General features: G+C 39.8%; 1 protein-coding gene across 4 annotated transcripts in view; it reads right to left on the bottom strand.

Moving 5' to 3' along the window:
• The window catches only part of Usp24 (ubiquitin specific peptidase 24), a 139695-nt gene that overhangs the window by 58862 nt on the left and 59963 nt on the right, over positions 1-20870 (bottom strand). For 3 of the 4 annotated variants that reach the window (XM_055628946.1, XM_055628943.1, XM_055628944.1), the window contains exons 17-31: positions 16798-16905; positions 16046-16195; positions 14653-14784; positions 13754-13865; positions 11932-12008; positions 10822-10962; positions 10586-10639; positions 9823-9938; positions 7078-7144; positions 6862-6972; positions 5755-5853; positions 5489-5662; positions 2603-2688; positions 2314-2407; positions 79-234 (exon numbers count right to left, since the gene is read on the bottom strand). In XM_055628946.1, the coding sequence (XP_055484921.1) occupies positions 79-234; positions 2314-2407; positions 2603-2688; positions 5489-5662; positions 5755-5853; positions 6862-6972; positions 7078-7144; positions 9823-9938; positions 10586-10639; positions 10822-10962; positions 11932-12008; positions 13754-13865; positions 14653-14784; positions 16046-16195; positions 16798-16905 (1677 nt within the window). The remainder of the gene's footprint in view (positions 1-78; positions 235-2313; positions 2408-2602; positions 2689-5488; positions 5663-5754; positions 5854-6861; positions 6973-7077; positions 7145-9822; positions 9939-10585; positions 10640-10821; positions 10963-11931; positions 12009-13753; positions 13866-14652; positions 14785-16045; positions 16196-16797; positions 16906-20870) is intronic. The other variant, XM_055628945.1, reaches the window with a different exon arrangement.

The raw sequence follows: 20870 nt of genomic DNA, 5'->3' as shown, positions 1-20870 counted from the left end.
TTTCTGGTGTCTGAAAGCATGACTCGACCAACCACAATGGGTCTCTGAAATGAAACACAAGAACACGGCGCTCCTTACTTCTAAGTTGTAGAGCACTCTGAAGGTTGACATGCCAGGAGCAAAGGAGCGAAACAAACTTTCAAGAATGGAGCTGGCGCTTGGCTGATGCTGCTGCTTTGAAGAAAGTGATGGAGACTTTGAAGACTGGGAGCTTGTTTCAGTGAGCAAGGTCTTCTACATTTAGAGTAGAGAAGAAACATGTCTCTTAAAAATCACACTTTATAAAAAGAAGCAGGTCTCAACGCTTCATGTTCGTTTCTTTAATATAAGCCACAGTAATTAAGTTCTCAGAAAAAAAAAGGCTTATAAAACCACCTAATTCTCACCAAACATCAAACTTTACTATATAACTGAGTTCAGAAAGTGTGGTGGTCAAGCACTTCATGAATGCTTTGAGACTACATTCTCAGAAAAACCAGCAAAGCCATTTTAACTTGTTTCCATGTTTGTATTTTGAGCTTTTAAATAAAGCTTTTAAGATTGCTAATACAGTACTCTTGAGGGTTTCTTTTCAGATGAAACTAATGATATATTTATCAGTTATATCAGTTTTCTCTCAAATTAAAACCTAAACCAGAGATAACATCACTGAACAGGTCCAACTTCCAACTACTAAAATATTAAACACGAAACTCAAGTTATAACAATGGTTGTAAATGAATTTCTTCTGAGAGTATAATTGAAGAATATAACATATAAAATAATTTATATGTAAATCTCTTAGGAAACAATATTCCAAAAATTAAACAAAAAGAACTTTGTTATTTTTTTTTCTTTGCGGTGCTGGCAATTGAACCCAGGGCCTGTGTATGAGGTCAAGAGTCAGAACACCCAACCTTGTCTTTTACTTGTTTTTATTTCACATGCATTAGTGGTTTGCCAGCAGGTACATCTTTGTGAGAGTGCCAGATTCTAGGGTTCCAGACAGGTGTCAGCTGCCATGTGCTAGGATTTAAACCTGGGTCCTCTGGAAGGGCAGTTAGTACCCTTAACCACTGAGCCATCTCTCCAAGCTGCCAACCCTTGTCTTTTTTGAGACAGGGTCTTGTCATGTAGCTCAGAGTGACCTTAAACCCAGATCTTTCTGCCTCTGTCTCCTGAGTGCTGGGATTACAGATAGGCACCAACATGCTCAGCCAAAGCAAACTTTAAGTATTACTTGTAAAAAATAAAAGTAATTATGATGTAGTTATGCAGACTTCAGACATGGAATAATCAGATCTAGGGAGGCAGCTTGTCAGGGGCAAAAAGGGCCTTGCACCCACAGATCTCCAGTGAAACCGGGACTGTCCTTTCAAAGGAATGGATGTGTAAACTGTTCTTCTATCCTGGAAGCTGGAAACTGGAAATGATTAATAACTGGGTGATCTGCATTATCTGTTGGGCCAGGCCATATTATGCTCCTACAACCAGGACCAGAGATGGTTAGTAATCCAAATGGCTCTTATATTATCACTATAGCTGGGGGGTTTCCCCAAGCTCCTACAACCAGGCTTGGAGATACCCAATAGTCTCAATGACTCTTATATTATCTGTATAGCCAGAGCCCCCACGCTCCCACAACTAGAGCCAAACAAAGGTGGCTAATAGCCCAAATAACCTCTATACTATCTGTATGCCTGAGACCAGGAAAGATCCTTTCTTAGGGCCTTAAGCTAAAACAGACAGCCTATCTCTACAACCTATCTTCTTGAAAGATATGACATGTACCCTGAGTTGAGTTTCAATATTTCCTTGAATATCGGGGATTGTATTCCAGGAAACTTTCCCCTCACCCCAAATTATGCTGTGTTCAAATTTGTTGGCATCAGACTACCCGAAGTTTGATCCAGGTTGGTAAAGTCCATCTGAACCGAGTCTTCATTCTCACCTCTTCATGGATTACTGCCTGCCTTGACAGCTGCAGAGAGCCCTCACCATCTTGAGAAGAGAAACATCCCAACAGCACCAGTACTGCCTGACCCCCAAGTAGTAAGTCCTTCTCTTCGGGTGTCAGACTCTCCTTTTATACCAGGAGCACAGAGAAAATAGCAGAAAAGGCTCTTCCTAATATTTTATCTCATAAATGAATTTGTTTGGGCCTTTCACAAAGCAACACCACATTCTAATTTTTAACATGGCAAGGGTATTTTTCAAAAGAGAAAAGTAATATGTAAAGATGGTATCATATAACCACAGGATTCAGGTAATGTTTTCAATGAATCATGACACAAAATTACAAGCTAGTTAAACAACTAACAAAAATATGAATACCTTTCTTCCTAAAGAATCCAGCTGATCAAGGGCTTCCTGAATAGCTGGATCAGTGGGTATCAAGAGCAAGAGCTTCCGTACTCGTAGAGTTATCCTGAGAAATGTTCAAAAGTAAAGTAAATTTCTTTCATATAAGCTATAGCTTCAGTAACGTCTTTTAGTATATATTTATTTATATACTTATATAAACAAATATATATGTAACACATGTAATACATTTCAAGTAAAACTTTCTTGGCTCACTAACTTTAATAACTTACTCTCAAGCCTCACACATACATGTATTTACCTTGGCTCCTCTAGATTGGCAAGTTGGTACAGCATGTCAAACACATTGCATACAAGCGCCATCACCACACCAGGGAGAGATTTTTCCTGGGGGAAAACAGCCAAATATAAATATACTAACAAAAGAATTTTCTTTTTCTAAACAAACTTAACAAACAATAAAAATACTAGTTCTGAAAGGTTGGCACTCCACAGTTTGAGGGTGACTGAAGAACACAGAGTGAAGGTCATAGCCTTCCCGTGGTTATGATAATACTTTCCCTGGCCACCTGCTTGGACGAAGGCCTACAAAGCAGAAGTAACATACGGGGCCTGTGTAGTAGCACAACAGGGAGCACACACCAATATGTTGATCAGTGACTTTCCGGAGCCACAAGATAATGAGTAATTTGAGAAAAAAAAAAACATTGAAGTAGTATCTATGTGTATATACACTCATATCTAACACATATGCGAGTAAGACTTAAGTTGAAAAAAAGAAACTCTGCTTTGCTAAAGGTTAGGAAAGACAAAGTGGACAAAACTGCAAAAAAGAGACTAAGAAGTAATTAAAGTGAGACAGCTGGTCATGAGGCACAAGAAAAGAAATGATAGTCATACATGCAGATGGAGGACTTTAAATAGATTCAGGCTATGTACCTCTGAATATATTAGTTTTCAGCTGTTGACCCTGAAAGCACCATGTATGCTGTCTTTGTTAACTGTCGTGACACACTGCGTGGGATTTCTTGAGCTCTGGCTGTGAAGTCATTACTTGACTGTGCACCCTGAAGTGGCCTGCACTATCTACAGCAATGACGTCAAGTAGAAAAAGAATCAAAGGTTTTACATATGGAATCAAAGGACCACATGTAATAAATACTCATCTTACAAATACTTTCACTTCACATACGCTTCCTCTCTGGACAGTAAAACCCTAAAGAACACAACAGCCTTCCTCAGTTTTGTGTCCCTGAAGCCAACCTCAGTCTCAACACAGAAAAACTGTAACAGGTCAATTATCTGATGAAGTCATTCAGGGACTGACGGACCCAGGTACTGTTTCAGTGCTGGATGTGGCAGTGAGCAAAACAAACCAGTTTACTCTCAGGGAGCTTAATGTTTTATCAGAAGACAGTAGATTAAAAAAATGTATTGTATGTGAATGAAAACACACAGCAGAGAAAGGAAATGCTCATGCTGTAAGAACGGAAATGGGGTTGAAATTTAAGCAGGATGTCAAGGAAGGCTCACCGAATAGCTAGCATTTGAGCAAACGCTGAAGTAAAACGAAGACACGCTAGTGAACACATTAGAAAACAATTTTTGGAGAAAGTGCAGACACCACTGTTTGAGGACCCAGAGGGGAGCCCTGAGCTATAAAGGTGAGAGGGGAGGGCCACAGCAGAGGGCCTCAGAGATGCTCCAGGGGCGCTCACCACAGGTAGACCCTGACAGCCTCATGCAGGTCCTAACTGTTGCTCTGAGTGAGATGGCAGCTAGCAGGGGAAGCTGGGGAGCAGCACAGTGTGAGCTGGGGGCTGCTGAGTGCAGAGACCCCTGACGAACAGTAACGACAACACCCAGGGGAAGGATGACAGAGCAACAGTACACAGCTGGGAAGGCAGAGAAAAGCAGCTGGATTCTGGACATATTTTAAGGGACAGCCAAGGGTTTACAGGTGAACACGGGTTAGAGAGAAAGAAGGATCTAAGACAGCAGTTCTTAACCTGTGAGTTCTTAACCCTTTGGAAGTTCAATGACTCTTTCACAGGGATATTTACATTATAATTCAAAACAGTGGCAAATTACTGTTATGAAGTAGCAATAAAAATTATTGTAGCGTTGTGTGTCCCCACAATATGAGGAACTGTATTAAAGGGTCACAGAACCAGGTAAGTTGAGAGGCACTGGTCTAAGAGCTCAGGTATGAACAACTTATAACAACAGAGATGCCATGATTTGAGATGGAACAAGACTATGAAATAAAAAAAAAAAAAAAAAAAAAAACAACTTAGGAGTGAGGACAAGGGGATAGGAGAGGGACAATGAGAAGTTCATTTGGGTGTATTACTATTGGTGTGTCTAGTGGTCAGTAAAGGAATGCTGAATTGGTAGGCAGATGTTCCTGGGCTTCAAACAATGCAATTTAAGAATTAATACAGAAAAAAAAAAGAAAGAAAGAAAGTCCAAGGACCAGGCCTGGAAACTCCTCTGTATGGAGATTAGGGAGATGAAGAAGAACCTTCTTCATCTTCTCCTTTATAGGAGATTAAAGAATGCAGAGGAAGAAGTGAGTATTGAGAGGCAAAATGAAAGAAGTAGGTTAAGAGAAATGGTCACAGGGCTCCTCTGAAACATTGAGAAGATGAGGACTAAGTAGTAGAGACACATGAACCTGGCCTGGATCTCACTGACCACATAAGGCTGCTGGCCAGTGGGACCCAGGCAACCCTCCCTCTCTGCTTCCCAAGTGATCGGATTATAAACATGTACCACCATTCCCTACATGGTGCTAGGGATTGAACTCAGCTCCTCATGCTTGCACAGCAAACACTCTATTCAATGATCTGATCAATCTGTCCCTGACTGTAAAGTACCAAGATAGCACATCTGAGAACTGAAGAAGGGCCCAGTGGAAGATAAAAGTCAACAAATCAATAAAGAAAGATGCGAGGACAGTGAGAGGTCAAAGAGAAAGACCAAGTCAGTCTTCAGAACATTCTGAGACTAAGAAGACTGGTCAATTATGTATCTTCTCTGCCCTGAACTAGTTCTCAAATACATAGTTTTCTTTATTCAGACCTTGCCAGGCTAAAGAGGTGTGATCACTCAAATCTGTACAGGCCAAAAGCAGAAGGGCCACAGCTGATGATTCCTGTTTCTATTTCCCAGGTGCTCTCTGTACCTGTTCCATGGCATAGGATGAACTGAAAACCCCGCTGCTGCTGCTGCTGGAGCTGGTGGAGGAGTCTGCAGAGCTCCCCGAGGGGGTCCCACTGCCAGAAGTCTTCACAGTCAGAACTTGTTCATCAGAAAACCCCAGCTGGTGGAGGAGCTTTTGATCTTTATTCACTGTCAGCTGCAAAAGGTGGTTTCTTAGTTACTGAGAGGAAAAGAGGAGGAAACTATTCAAACTGGGCTGATGTGCCAACAATTGTTGCTTAAACCTACCAGACTATCGTTTGTAAATATCTGTATGTTGTCCACAGGAGAGCACAGCTGCTTGGCTATCTTCCACCGGACACTGCCTATGGTTTCATTACTGTGAGCCTAGAAAATAAAATATCACACTGGGGTGAGAGAATTCATTTATTCATTTCATTACTCCCTGGAAGAACAGTAAGTGTTCTTAACTGTTGAACCACATCTCCAGCCTCTCATTCACTTAGTCTTTCAAACAACAGTTGTGAGCATCTGCTATGTATTGAAGCTAGGAATGCAGCAGTCTTCACAAGAACCCCTGCCCTTGGGTGCTTCCTCTTATGCAAGTGTTAAGTGCTTCATGGCATACCTTCATTCCTCCCCTTTATGTATAAAGTAAGACCTCAAGCCATTCCTCGAAAGGGTCTTCTATTCCTACCCTCTCTCATCACATCCTCTCTCAACAGCTACCTGTGAGCCTGTATACAAGCTGTTCTCTGTCTGAAAGGCTACACTAGAAAAAACAATTACTCTGTCACTTTTCAAATACCTGCTCAAATATCACTCATCTCGGATCCATCTTTATACAAGATAGTTCGTAAATGCCATCATGTTCAACCAACTTATTACCCTTTACTATTACTTATTCTTTGTAACACTTGTCCTCACTTGGCACCATACTTTACATTTACTTATTCATCTGCTTATACTGCATGGCCTCCTCTCCTGTCAGGCTTACTTTACTGAATGTGTGCATGTGCTGTATGACTGTATGTACTCACGTGTACGAAAACCAGAGACTGATGTCAAGTGTCTTCGACTGCTTTCCACTTTACTGTTTGATACTCACTGAGCCTAGAGCTCACTGGTTGGCTTAGCAACCTCCAGGATCTTCCTAGCCCCCACCCCAGCTCTGGGATGATAGGTACACACTACCATACCCAGCTTTTCACCCTGGGTGCTAGGGATCCAAACATGTCTTCACGTTTACATGAAAGCACTTTACTAAATGAACCATCTCCCCAGAGATCTCAGTCTTTACTTTTAATTTGTTTATCAAGTATCTTTGAGAACCATCATTTAGCTCCATCAACATCATCTTTGTGAAAATAGCTAGAAATCTTAGTACAAACCTACCTCTACAGTGAAGGTATCTTTGGTAGACTCATAGGTAACATTAAGAGTTAAAAGATGTCCATGAAATGAGGCACCATGAGGTAGAATAGTTCGCGGAACAGAGTAAAAATCCTTGAAAGACATAAACCAATTCAGTCAGATGTACTGTGGCACGAGTGAACCTGTCAAAACACATGCTTCTCACAAAATAAAGCTGTTCTAAAAGAGAAACTATACCTCTATTGTGATCACATAGCGTTCTGCCAGAAGAAGCAATCTCTCGATTATCACAAGTTTTGTTGATCTATGAGTTAAAAAGACCAAATATTTAAATATCTGAGATAAACTGCTGCCTTCAGCTCAATTCCACTGTCTCACCCAGGCCAGAGTCACAGTCAGCATTCACTGGGCAAGACTGAACACCCAGCGGGCAGCACTCACACCCCCTCATGGCAGCCGTGCTCAGATGGTCTAGGTCTCCAGGACTACAAGTTTGCCAATCCACCAAGAACGAACAAGCAGAGAATTTGACTTTCATATTCTTATAACTAAAATATGCTGTAGAATTCTGCAAACACATAGAATCTGACAAGTTCTGATTTGACTAGAAAATCAGAAAACAAATGCACATATACCATTAAAACAAGTTGCTAATTGAAAATGAAATCAGATGACTATTTGGTTAATGACTTAAAGAATTCTACTTATCATCTGCGATAATAGGACTGCAACATTCAATAGCTTATATTCAAAGAGCTTCATATGCTAAGGAACAGAACTCCAAGCACCCTTGCTTTAAGCAGCTGCTATCTCAGAAAGTGGAGATAGTCAGGAAGACGTACATTTCCTAGTGATTTTATGGAATGCTGATTAGCAGTACAGGAATGTTCACTTTATAACAGTTGGTTAAGCACATTTAACAGTTCTATCAAATGTACTCAATCACACTGTATCCTACCAGTCTATGGGCAAGAAGTAGAAGTCAGATGAAAAATACCTTAAGACTTTAATAAATAAGAGAACTGAGCAACCTGTTCTGATTCTACATCAATAATTAACTAAATTACAGATAGCACTGTAATGGTGAGAATATAAAAGAACATCCCAAACTCCCTAGATTTTAAAAACTACAGATTTTAAAAAGTTCTTTCAAAACAAGTAAAATGAGACAAACTATAACATACTTCTTAAAATTCAACTCTGAAATACAGTTTATTAACACTAATTATGTGGTCTCCTTAGCTAGCTATATTTGAAAGATTCAGACTAAAAAGAACTTGGTAAAGAGGAGTTAAAAAGTACATTCATTTAAAGTAGCAGTTGGAAATCCCAATTCAATAGGCCGTAAGTGATTTATTTGATAGATGAGAGAATTGTTAACAAACTGAGCAAAAGACTGGAACTAAATCTTAGAAACATTGTAGCAAAATTTCTTAATATAAACTCTATTTGAAATACACAGCAGGGGCCCTGGCTCTGATGCCTCCCTTTGGATCCTGTTCCCCTAATTGGGCTGCCTTGTCAGGCCTCAGTAGGAGAGGATGCACCTAGTTTTGCAGCGAATTAATGTGCCACCCCTTTGCTGAGAAGAACAGGAGCGAATGAGGGAGATGGGTGTGGGAGGCAGGGGAGTGGGAAGAGAGGAGGAGGACTGCAATCAGGATGTAAAGTAAATGAATAAATAAGTAAAATTTAAGAAGAGGCACACACACACATACCAAAGGGGAAAGCATTCGTCATTATCATGAACTGGTTCATAATTACTTCTACCATTTAAAAGTGAGGTCTTGAGGGTGCTGAGTTTTGTTCCATTCCTTCATATTAGTAAAGTTTACCATATAATATTAAGCACATTTTTCTAAAAACAGATTTTTTTAAAAATTGGGAGGCTGGAGAGATGGCTCAGTGGCTGAGAGCACTGGCTGCTCTTACAGAGGACCCAGGTTCAACTCCCGGCACCCACATGGTAGCTCATACCTGCCTGTAACTCCAGTTCTAGGTAATTTAACACCCTCAGACAGGCATACATGCGGGCAAAACACCAAGGCACATTAAAAAAGAATAAATCATAAAAAAGAATTTGGGGAAGGACACTGTCTTGATTCCCTTTCTTAAGGAAGGCTTGGAGGAGGGAAAACAGTAATACTTCAACAAGTAAAATTATACACAATTGTGCCAGTAGAAAAGGACAGTACAAGTAACTACCAGTAGAGGGCAGCAGAGTGACACTCAGCACAAGCTCTTCTCTCACCAAGGTTTCCTGAGCACCAGTAACTTCAGGCTGCTTAAGAGCAATGAAGTGCTCACTACATCCATGGAAGCACTTAGCTACCTTAAGGCTAATAAACAGTCAGTGCTTCTCCTGACTATTTCAAAGAACCACGACAAGCACTGTACTCAGATTTCACTGTACTAACATTTTAAAACTCTAAGCAGCAGTGTGTCAATTCAAGGTTGTCACACAGATATTATATGATGAAAAAGCTCTTCTAGGTGACTATTTTAGGGGGCTATGATTATATTATAGTGCATAATTCTAACCAGCATTTTCCACTTCTTTTCTTTCTACCATTAATGCCCTGAGTTTGACTACTTAAGAAAAAAAACCTTCATCAGAATATTTTTCAAACTTGAAAAAGAATCTTTCCACAATGAATATATCTTTATTAAATCTGAAAGAGTAGGATAGCCAATTACACATAATCAAAGTAGCAGAACATAAAGTACAAACACAAGAATGTACCCATAAGGCAGACGGGCAGGAAGAAGCAGTACGTGGATGACCCTGGTGATGACCTGCAGATCTGTAGGCCACTGACTACGGTGGGCGTTGGGAAACATGCAATTCCGCAGGATAAACAGCCTGCAGGAGCTCGGACGCAGTAGGAGAGCCGCAGTGAGAGGATGGCGGGGAGGGCGCAGCATAAACATTTTTAAGTGCACTCTTGTGCTGGGCTTGTCTGCCCGGTCGGAGCCACCTACCTGTACGGAGACTGAACCGACGTCGCCACGGTCGGCATGGCGGTTGCTGTGAGCATTTTGGTGGCTCGGGTCACAGCGTGTGTCAGAGTGGGGCCACCAAGTGCTGAACTGGCTGCCTGTAAGGTACAGAATAATCACTCCATAGCTGCATCTCTCAGCCTGGCCTGGACACTGCAGGTGCTGAACACGACCCGTGGCCTCTAACCACTAGGTGCCAACAAGACTCTTTGCGGTTCTGACAATCAACATCTCCACCAAATAACCCATGGGAGGCAAAATAAGAGCTGGTTGAGGGCTATGAGATGGCTCGGGAGGTAAAGTCTTTGCTGAGAAGGTATGAGGACCCGAGTTGACTCCCTGGAACCCATGTACAGAGAGAACCGATTCCACATGCACACACACACACACACACACACACACACACTCAATAACAAAAAGATTCCAAAGAGCTAGCTGAGGTATATTAGTATCTACTCATATTGTACTTCATGGAGAAGAACTTGAATATCTGAGTGTTTTGTTTTTATGATGACATATTTGTATGGAAGTCACAATCTGGGGAATATTGTCTAAAGAATGGCACATGTTTGCTGTGAGGAATATTAACTTATTAACATCTGAGGAGAATGGCATGACATGGTACTTTTGATCAATTCTCCAATACTACCTGGCCACAGATACGAGCATTCCACATTATCTTAAAATATAAACTTATCAAAGGGGAAAAACTCATTTAAGAGATAAGTAAATAAACTTTACTCACTTCTAGTCTTGTATAGCAATCAGCAATGAATTTCTTATGTAAAGATACTGAGTCCTGAAAGTAGGAAGTATATGAAAATTAAAATTAAGATGTTGGCATTTAACTGAAAACATTAGTCAAGACAAAGTACCAAAATAAGTCAAACTGGGATGCACAAGGATCACAACTTACCAATAACAAAATACATAATTTTTTACATTTTTGTATCTGAGTAAAATTTTTCCTTGGACACTCACCTTCTTTAACCTAGGATTTAGATTAATGTAACTGTAATTTATGATTAACTGAATAGCTTCATTAGCAATTTCTTCATCAGGTGATTCCATGGCTATTTTCCAAATGAAATCCATTCCTATCAATTCCAGCTTTTCTACATACTGTGTAAATTAAAAAAATATATACATATAATTAAATTGAATTGTACACTAGTATTACAAAGTCACAGGCAATTACTTTATGTAACATTACTGACTCGGAACCTTTGACAAAATGGTTTCTATGTCAGAAACCACGACTATACTGATTTAGTCCTCTCACACGAAAACCAACCACAGAGACAACAGGTACCCCCCGTGGCCATCAGAACAGTACAGAGATGTTTCTCCAGATAGTCCTGACACACGGCAGACAACTACCCAGGGAAGCTAGCCAACCAGAAACTGAAAAGTGAGACACATATCATCTCTGTGGACTTCTCCTCAAAAAAAAAAAAAAAAAAAAAAAAAAAGAAGAATCAAGACTGAAGTGGCTACTAATTCTGGGAACCTGATCCAGTCCTTCCCAAAGCTCAGTTGGAAGTAGCAGGATGCAGAACTTAGGGTAGCTTGTGAATAGTCTGACCACTTCAGGGAGCAGGACCTCACTAACAGGGACTTGAAAAGGTCAGAGTGGGCTTTTCTGTCTTAAGGACGCGAGAACAGAAGCACTCTATGGATCCCCACTGTCCTACTTCACAGCCCGTTTCCACCTTGCCCTCTGAAATCCTTGATGCAGACATCCTAGGACGAACAGCTGGTCACTCTCAGGTTTGTGTGAACTGCTGTGTGGAAGCCACTGGAGCGGTGCACCCTGAAATCTACCTGAAGACTAGAGGTGCAGAGATCTGCCAGATGAGAGATAAGGAACGCGCACACTTCCTAGGTGGCTGGTGGAGGGAGGCAGTATTGGACCTGAAGCCACTGGTGCCCTCAAGGGAGCCTCTGTCACTAATGCCCAAGTCGGCAGCTAAAAAGACCTCCTTATTTAAACAAACATGTTATGCTTTCTTTCCTGTAGAAGGCAGGTATTATTTTTTTTTCTGAATGTCAAATAAGTAAAAGAATCTAGATTAAGAATGAAGTACATACCAACTGAGCTCCTTGTCTTTTCAATCGATGATCACAGAGATTCACATTTTCAAAAAAAGTCTTAAATAAGTTGAAACCTAAAAGTATAGAATGCCAGTCAAGCCCATGCACTCAGACACAGATGATCGGTGAAAAGACTAAAGTGAAGCAGAACTGAAGGCTCCAAGGCTCCCAGCAACTGTTTCTTAAATAGACATCTGAAGTGTAATGTCTATGCGTGGTGGTTCAGACCTGCAGTCCCAGAGCTCCAGACCAGCCTGGGCAGCTCAGCCAGATCCCATCCCAAAAAACCAAAAACATCTTTAAAAAAGCACAAGCAAGCCATACACCTTTTAAAAAAAAAAAAAAAAAAAAAAGATTAATTAATTAGTTTGTTTTAATCTGAGTGCTCTATGCATGTACTTTTGCATGACAGAAGAGGGCATCTGTCATGGTTGTGAGCCACCATATGGTTACGGGGAATTGAACTCAGGACCTCTGGGAGTTAAGCCATCTCTCCAGCCCCAAGCCATACATCTTTAATCCTAGCACTTGGGAGACAGAGGCAGACTTCAGTGGGTCCCAGCCAGACTGGTGTACGTAACAAGTTCCAGATCAGGCAGGGCAACATAAAGAAACCCTGTCCTAAAAAAACAGACACACCAAAACAACAACGACAACCCACAACAGCTTAATCAGAATTTGAAACTTTTGTGTTTCAAAGGATATTATCAAGAAAAGGACACAACACATAAACAGAAATGTTTACATACTATGTGTGTCTGCTAAGGAGCTAATGCCCAGAGTATCTAAGAGCCCTGACAACATGACAGCCTGACTAAAAAACAGCCAAAAGCATGACCAGACATTTCTCTGAAGAACCTATACACATAGACAAAACCAATCTCAACAGATGCTCAGGGGCATCTACCAGTAAAAAGCAAGTAATAACTACAGGACGTAAGTTACCACCCACCAGGACACCTTTTAAAAGGTAGATAACAGTAAGGACTGACAATGTAGAAAACGGAAAGCTTATACATTGCTAGTGAGATTATGAAATGGTGAAGCCACTTCACAAAAACAGGTTAGCAGATCCTCAAAGGTAAGATTTCACGGCAGTGTGACTCTAAAATTCATAATCAAAAGAAATGAAAACACAATAACTGCTATGTGAATGTTTATAACTCAAAATGGAAGCAACAGATGTTCACTGACTGCTGAATTAACAAAACCTACAGTGAAATATTATACTCCTCAAGTGACACATGCAACAACCTGGGTGTGCCCTGAAAACATTAAGCTTCAGCCACAACCAGAGAAGCCAGGCACAAAAGGTCCCAAGTACTTTGTATGATTTCACTTCTACCAAATGCTCAGCCTGGGCCAGTCCATGAGAGAAAGAGTTTAGAGGAAGGGAAGCTGGGACAGCGGTGGCCAACTCCCCTTCGGGTTGACAAGGTCTGTATGTTAGAAAGTAGTCAAGCGAGTACAGACCAAAAGTTACTGACTGCATATTTGCACAATGGAGTTCTATAGAACTATATCTCAATAAAATAACTCAGAAGAAATAACTGAAAGGAAGCATTATGAACTCTGAAATCTTTTTACCTAATGAATCCTATTTATTAGGAAATACTGGAGAAATAACCTGGCAATTTAATCTATTATGCTGTCTAATTTCAAAACTCAGTAAGACACCATGTGGATATGTATGTGAAGAATTTTACAAGGATATTTATTACAAACTGTTCCGCTGCTTCTCAGATGTAGGATTAAAGTTAAGAATGAAGTCTCTTATTCTAAAAAAAATCTAAAGGAAATAATTGTAAGCTTTCCCTACCATTCATAGTGATTTCATATGACTCCAATTTCAGAATTTTCTCCTTGAAGAGCTGCTGCTGAACGTCGCTCTCCAGATCGTGCTGCCCTTTTGTAAACCACTCAAAGCACATCTGTGGAATAAGACAGAACTGCCCTAAGACCACACACAATGCACTGCACACAAACACATGGACACTTGGACAGGACAGACTTAATTTCAGCACGTCTAACACTTCTGTACTTGATAAAATGACACTCAAAACTGAACTGCTTGGAAGTCCGAAGCGAGTGGAAACAGTTACTACATCTTTCTGGTGATTAAAACATGCACTCACACTTTCCACTGGATTTTACACTTAAGTCTTCCCACCAGAATTCAACTAGGCCCTGCTGTATGCCAGGCACATTGCAAAGCACTATCCCAGACTCAGGCCTTTCAACATGCCTCTGAAGTAGCTGCTGTTAGTCTGTACAATGAGGAGACCGAGACTCGCTGTTAGCAACTGCAAAGGTCAAAATAAGTGTTTCTATTTCTGCTGTAATTGTTCTTGACTCATGTTTTCATTATGGGGATACAACATCATTTTCAGGAACTAAGTGTGTTAGCAGTGGTTTAAAATTAGTTTCACATGAAAGGAGAAAACTAAATCACATCCACAATTCTTTACTGGTATTCATTTGTTGATTTTAGTATCTTATCCAGAGTTGAATCAAAATGATCAAAGAGCCCACATATTTACGTATATCATGGATGTGTTTTAAGACATTCTTTTCTAGTACTTACAGTTCCTACTCTGCCACTACAGTTCACGGCAATAGCACAAACAGAAGACTCACAGTGCAAAGACCACGTGAGCACGGAGCAGCACGCACGGCACATCAGTAGTGTCTTACACCTCCAGCCCTGTGCCTTCTTACCTCTCGATCTAACTCGCACACGTCCTGGCCAGTCACAAGGCACTCCCAGATTTCTTTGGCTCGGTTCCACCCAAGATACAGTGTAGCTTCTTGTAAGAAAAATGCCAGAAATTTCAGATGTGCTTCTAAATACTGAAAAAAAAAAAAAAAAGCAATAATGCTGAACCAGTTAACCCATTTGAGACATTCATCCAAAAACAAACAAACAAACAAAAACCCCGCCACCCCACTACAACAAAAACTTCACAAAACAGGTTTACACAGAACACTTTTCATGTAATTTATGAAAAAGTAAATGTGAGAAATGGTCTTCAGCCAATAATACAATGCAGCAGAAGAAACCTCAAATTTATTACGAAGTCAGTAGATTTTAGATGTCAGTCAAATTCAATAATTCAGGAATTTCAAGAGGAACTACCATGCTCACAAGTGGTAAAGTTAAGTTTTATTTCTGGTAGGTTTTCTGTTGTTGTTGTTTTTCCCTCTGAATTCCAGAATAGCCTAGAATTCAACCTATAGCCCATGCCATGAATTCACAAAAACCCGCTTGTCTTAGTCTATGGCAGAGTTTCTCAACCTGTGAGTCATGACTCCTTTGGGAGTGGAAAGACCCTTTTACAGGGTCGCATATCAGATATTCTGTATATCAGATATCAGATATTTACATTACGACTCATAACAGTAACAGAATTAGAGTTATGAAGTAGCATCAAAATAATTTTATGTTTGGGGTCACCACAACATGAGCAACTGTGTTGACGGGTCGCAGAGTTAGGGAAGTTGAGAACCACTGGTCTACAGAGTCCTGGACTACAGGTGTGAGGCATTATACCCAGCTAAGATATTTAAAACAATATTAGCATTCAATTGATTTGAGAAACAAAATGCATGATCTACAGAGTTGGCATTTGTTGCTAACAAATACCATTTTTCTAAACTTAATTTGAAATTACAGTTAAGGACTGGAGAGACAGCCCAGTGGGTAAGAGCACTTATTGCTCCTGCAGAGGACCTGGGTTCAATTCCCAGCACCCACGTGATGGTTCACAACCATCTGTTACGCTAGTTCCAGAGACTCTGATGCCTTCTTCTGACCTCTGTGAAACCAGGCCCACATGTGGTACACATACAAATATCCAAGCAAAACATAAATTAGTAAGTCTAGTGAAAAAAAAAAAAGAGAGAGAAAAATAAAATTACAGTTAAGATTCAAAACTATTCCTCACATAGATACTTCATGGAACCCTTTTATAGTTGTAATCTACATTATTATTGCTATTATTATTATTATTATTATTATTATTATTATTATTATTATTATTATTATTTTACAGCTCAAAAGAAAGTTAAATGAAGGCTGAAAGCCAGAAAACACAAACACAGCGTCTGGTACCTCCCGGTAAGTGTAGCGGCCATCCACCAGTGTCAGGCCAGTCAAGCCTCCAGGCCCAGCCACAGCCGCTGCAAGCCGATGACAAGCTAGTAAACTTCCTGTTACCAATTTGACTATTTCAAAGTTTTTCTTCAGGTCTTGAATGATGCTCTTAACAAAAACAACAAAAATGAAGGTGGCATGAGAATCCGCAGTCATTTTGTTGGTTTAACATAGTTTTATTTTTGAACGTAGCCCCAGATTTAAAAAAAAAAAAAAAAAAGCAAACATGAAATTTCCCATGACAGTTAATAAAATCTACCTGATATTTACTAGGGAACAAACACATTGCTAATATTTGCATCTACAAGAGAAATGACTCTTGGAAAAGTGATTCTGCCCTTCTGTGCTTTCCTGGATCTCACCCCCAAATCCCTGACATCGAGAAAGTGCTACCTATCTCCTTAGAAAAGAAATATTTTCGCAATAGTTTGAAATCTTTCATTATTATTATTATTAATCTATCATTATTTTTTAAGCTGGCCAACTTATCTGCATAAATTAAGCAATCAAAAGAAGAGTTAGGCTGTATCAAAAGACAGACCACCCCGACATCCAAGTAGTGTTTACTTCAATATTCCAAACGATAATCAGTGACATTAACAAACATAAGCCAGGGAGATACTGCCAATTCAACAGCCTTAGCCGTGCTTCTTACTAGAATTATTACAAAAGGGATGAACACGAGAATAAAAAATAAACCTGGTTCCTACCTTGTCTTGCTTTTGATAGGTTTGTTTTATAAATGAACGAGTGATTTCATGGAGCTGACGCAAAGCTGGTACCACCCATACAAACTGTGGATTATTAAGTTGAGACGGCTAGAGTTAAAAAGAAGTTGCATTAATTAAGTTTAGAATTAAACGGCAGTCATTTATTAACTATAAAAAATTTCCAAGTCAATCATTTCATTGTTACACATTCTACTATTTTCCTTTTCATACTACATATTTATTGCTTATTTCCATGCAATCATAATTCAGTCTTCACCTTCTTATTCTGCATGCAATTTCCTAAGGCCAAGAACTGCAAACAGGAGTGGATGTGAAATGACAGTAAATGTACAGGAGGACATCAGTAAAAACAGACAAGGAATTAGCAACTTCAGAGGATAGATTAAGCAGCGCAGGGATGCTAAGACATGTTGACTCGATAAAGTAAATTGATGGCAAAGCTAAACACTGCACTGGCTAGCAAGGAAAACGGACTAAGAATATGGCTTTCTTTAATTATAGGATTATGGTATCAATAACCTGATCGAAATACTATCAGTGAGTTAAGTAATGAAAATACAATTTGTTTATATTTCTATTGAAGACAATTTCATAAGAGGTAATTCTGCTTTAATTATTAAGGGGCTTTGGTGTAGCTCAGAGGAAGAACATGTCCTTAACATGGGTGAGGTCCTGTATTCAAGTCCTAGCACTTCCCTTCCTTGCCCAAATCCAATTATTATTTTCATTAATTATTATGGATATTTTACTCAGAGTACACTTTATTTTCAAAGCACTTCAAACATATTATTTCTGAAACTGGTACAATAATCTGAATCTTTGCGTTGCAGACAGAAGAAACCTGACAAGCATGCAATTCTCCTTAAAGAGACCTGGCCTTTAATCAATAGCATCTTTTGAACTATAAAATATCATATGAAAACTGATATCAGATTAAAAGCTATCAATCAACTGATTAATTATTAACCAAAACATTAAAGCCTTAGTATTTATTTAAAAGGCTAAAATTTTTGCTTTAAGTAATTTCATCAAATTGTTCTGCAAAATGAAGACCCTGTTGACAGAATAGACTGAAGTCTACAGAAACGCATCTTCTACTATAGTTTACTTTGTGCAAGCAACTGCCAAACAAGACTTCCTCCTCACCTAAAATACATGAGCCAGGTAAGTTACCAAATACCGTATGTCTTGGATTCTACGACACATTTCTATGACCTTTAACATTTCTCAAATCGATCCTTCTTCAATTATGTCAAAAGACACTTACCAGCCACTAAAGCACTAAGTGTAAGCTTTTATAACTGTCCGTGTCTTTGTATATACAAACTTACCTATACACAAAAGGCATCTGTTCATCTGCCTGCTCTGGGTTGAGCTGTTATTTAGTATAGGTAGTACCAAACAAGGATGGTCTTTAAACCTCAGTTTGGGTTACTAGTTCACTGTTTAAATGTTATCAGAAACATTATACCAAGCCATGGCACGACTAGGCTGCTGTGACTGTCAAAGCAATTCAAGTCATTTCAAAGCCAGAAACGGGCATGCAGAGCCTTCCCTTATGCAGGGCTCTATCATGCAGCACGGGTATCTCTCTGCCTTAAGTTGTACCCTAATTCACGAGAAACTGCTCCACCTGTACTACTCATCACTCAAAAAAAAAAAAAAAGTCGCTTTCTGAAAGAAGATGAGCACACAAATCTCCGCATGCTTCGGTATGCCCCAAGGGCTGCTGGGGATGTAAGCCAATGTCAGCTCACATGCCTACATGTTCAAGGTCCAGACTCAACTCCTAATACCAAAGATTTCTGAGTGGTCTAAAAAACACTATTGCAGGTAATGATAATCCATGTGTTAAGGTGAAGTTACATACAATGGATAAAAAACCAAACCAAACCAGAAGCAAGCTTAGAGTTAGTCTCTGGCATGAGTCTAAACAACAGCTGATAAATGTAAAATGAACTTTTTTTCTTTCTTTCTTTCTTGGGGGAATGGGAGCAGGGAGTCAGGGCATAGTCTCAGGTACCATGGCGGGCTTCAAACTCACTCTAACCTTGACTGCCTGATTCTCCTGCCTCCATTTACTAAGTGCTGGAGTTGCAGACACGTGTCGCCATTCTCAGATTGTGGGTGCTAGCAATGCAACTCTGGGCTTCTTCACGCCAGGTAAGCATTCTACTAACTGAGCTAAATTCCAACCCCAAAAGGGAGTTTCTGTTCTTCTTCTCTACAAATTCATAACTCTGAAATGCGGGCTGCAAGCTCTGGCAGCTTCAAATCAGAGAAATGAGATAAGCATTAAAGGCCACCTACTTCTGAGTTCACCAGAAGATTATTGCTCTAACAAGACTGTGACATACAATGACCAAACTGTGAGGCTTGATCTAAACTGACACCTTCCCAGAGAATTACAGCAAATAAATATACACAGAAACCCTTCAGCAATAAGCAGATAAACTGGAAAGTATCATGGTTAATTAGGTCAATTATGGCTCGTGGAAATTATACTTTGAATGTAACTCTTTATACAAGAGAATAAAAAGAACAATCATACAAGTTGGGATCTAAGAATTGCTGGTGATCCAGTCTCTGAAGTTTAGCAATCAGGAAACAATGTTAGCTGCGGTTATCTATGGGATTATATTGTGAAGTTACAAGAAAAACTGAAAATTACTCTGATTGCTAAAAATGGTTGAAAATAAACTGAATATATTTGATAATTTGACTGAATTTAGTGTGCTGTTCAAATTAAGAGTGACATTAGAGGAAGCTGCAATGTCCAACCTGGATGTCCTGCAAACCTAGGTTTATATTCTCCTTCATTGTTTATGAAACTCATGACACACGCAGGGCCTCAGCAAGCAGGCACTCAATCTAGACATGTCCAAAAAGGCCACTGACTTCTTACAGCTAAAGATGTCTCTATGGACACCTTAGGAGACTTATATCCAAGTCCACTCCGATTTCTGTTATTACTTCTAAATACCCATAGAAACATTCGTATTCTTTTGAGTTCTCTCTTCTTACGGCTGAACATCCCCGCACTTCCTTATCTGTCTTGCTTTTTTCAGTTTTAGATTTTTATCTAGAAACAAAGTAAAACTTTTTTGTACAGGAAAAAAGTCTTTAAGAAAATTTTTCTCCTCCACTAGCAGCACCACCATGAGAGAATGTGTACTGAGGATATCTGGCTAGTTTTACTGTCTGTTCTATCCTTTGGCAAATAGAAGCCACTCACTAAAATACAGGTTAACTGCTCTGAATCCAAAAAACCTGAATTCTAAAATGAAAAGCTTTTTTGAATGCTAATATTATGTCCAAAACTTTTCTTATTTTGAATTTGGGATGCCGAACCAGCAAAGTTTATATAAATATTCTAAAATTCAAAAAGCTCCAAAATTGGAAACACTGTAGGTCCCACGCATTTCAGACAAGGGATATGCAACCTATGTAAGTGCGGATTTATATGTCTTCATAAGGTGGAAGGAAGGAAGAGGATGGGAACTAATATTTACCAGAAGCCTGCCAGGTGCTGTTAGGAGACCTAAGGCTAGCCTATAGAATATGCAAACATCACTACTAGAATAAATACGATTTTTGTTTGTTTGTTTGTTTAGTACTTATTTTTTAAATGAGAACATTTAAATTTTTAACTGAAGGAAATAAGAAGTGAAGTAAGAGACAAAGGGTTGGGGGTGGACAGTGGAGGGTATAAACGAAGCAAAGGAAGGAAAGAGGACCAAGGGAGCTGACGGTGCCTCAGCAGAGCCTATGGAAATAAAGGTCAAGAGTTTCTGAACATGACAGTGGAACTTGGGAACTTGGAGTGTCAAAAGCAGCAGGGAGGGAATCAGTTGGGGGAGAAGAGGTAGCTCAGGGCAGGAGGGGAGTAAGAGGTGGGTGATCTTGTCTTACCCTTCGCTTAGTTTCTGTGTAGCCTGGCAGGGAGACATAATCCCCAGTCAGCCCACCTTGCTGCCTGGCAGGAAAGGGCATAGCATAGAAAAACACCTTTAGTGGCAGAAAATACTTCACTCCCCTGCCAGGTGGCTTTG

Source organism: Psammomys obesus, unplaced genomic scaffold (genome assembly GCF_907164565.1).
Source record: "Psammomys obesus unplaced genomic scaffold, mPsaObe1.curated_primary_1811, whole genome shotgun sequence".
Classification (NCBI taxonomy): Eukaryota; Metazoa; Chordata; class Mammalia; order Rodentia; family Muridae; genus Psammomys; species Psammomys obesus.
Note: the sequence above shows the minus strand (reverse complement) of the source record. Positions and strands in the feature narration are given on the sequence as shown.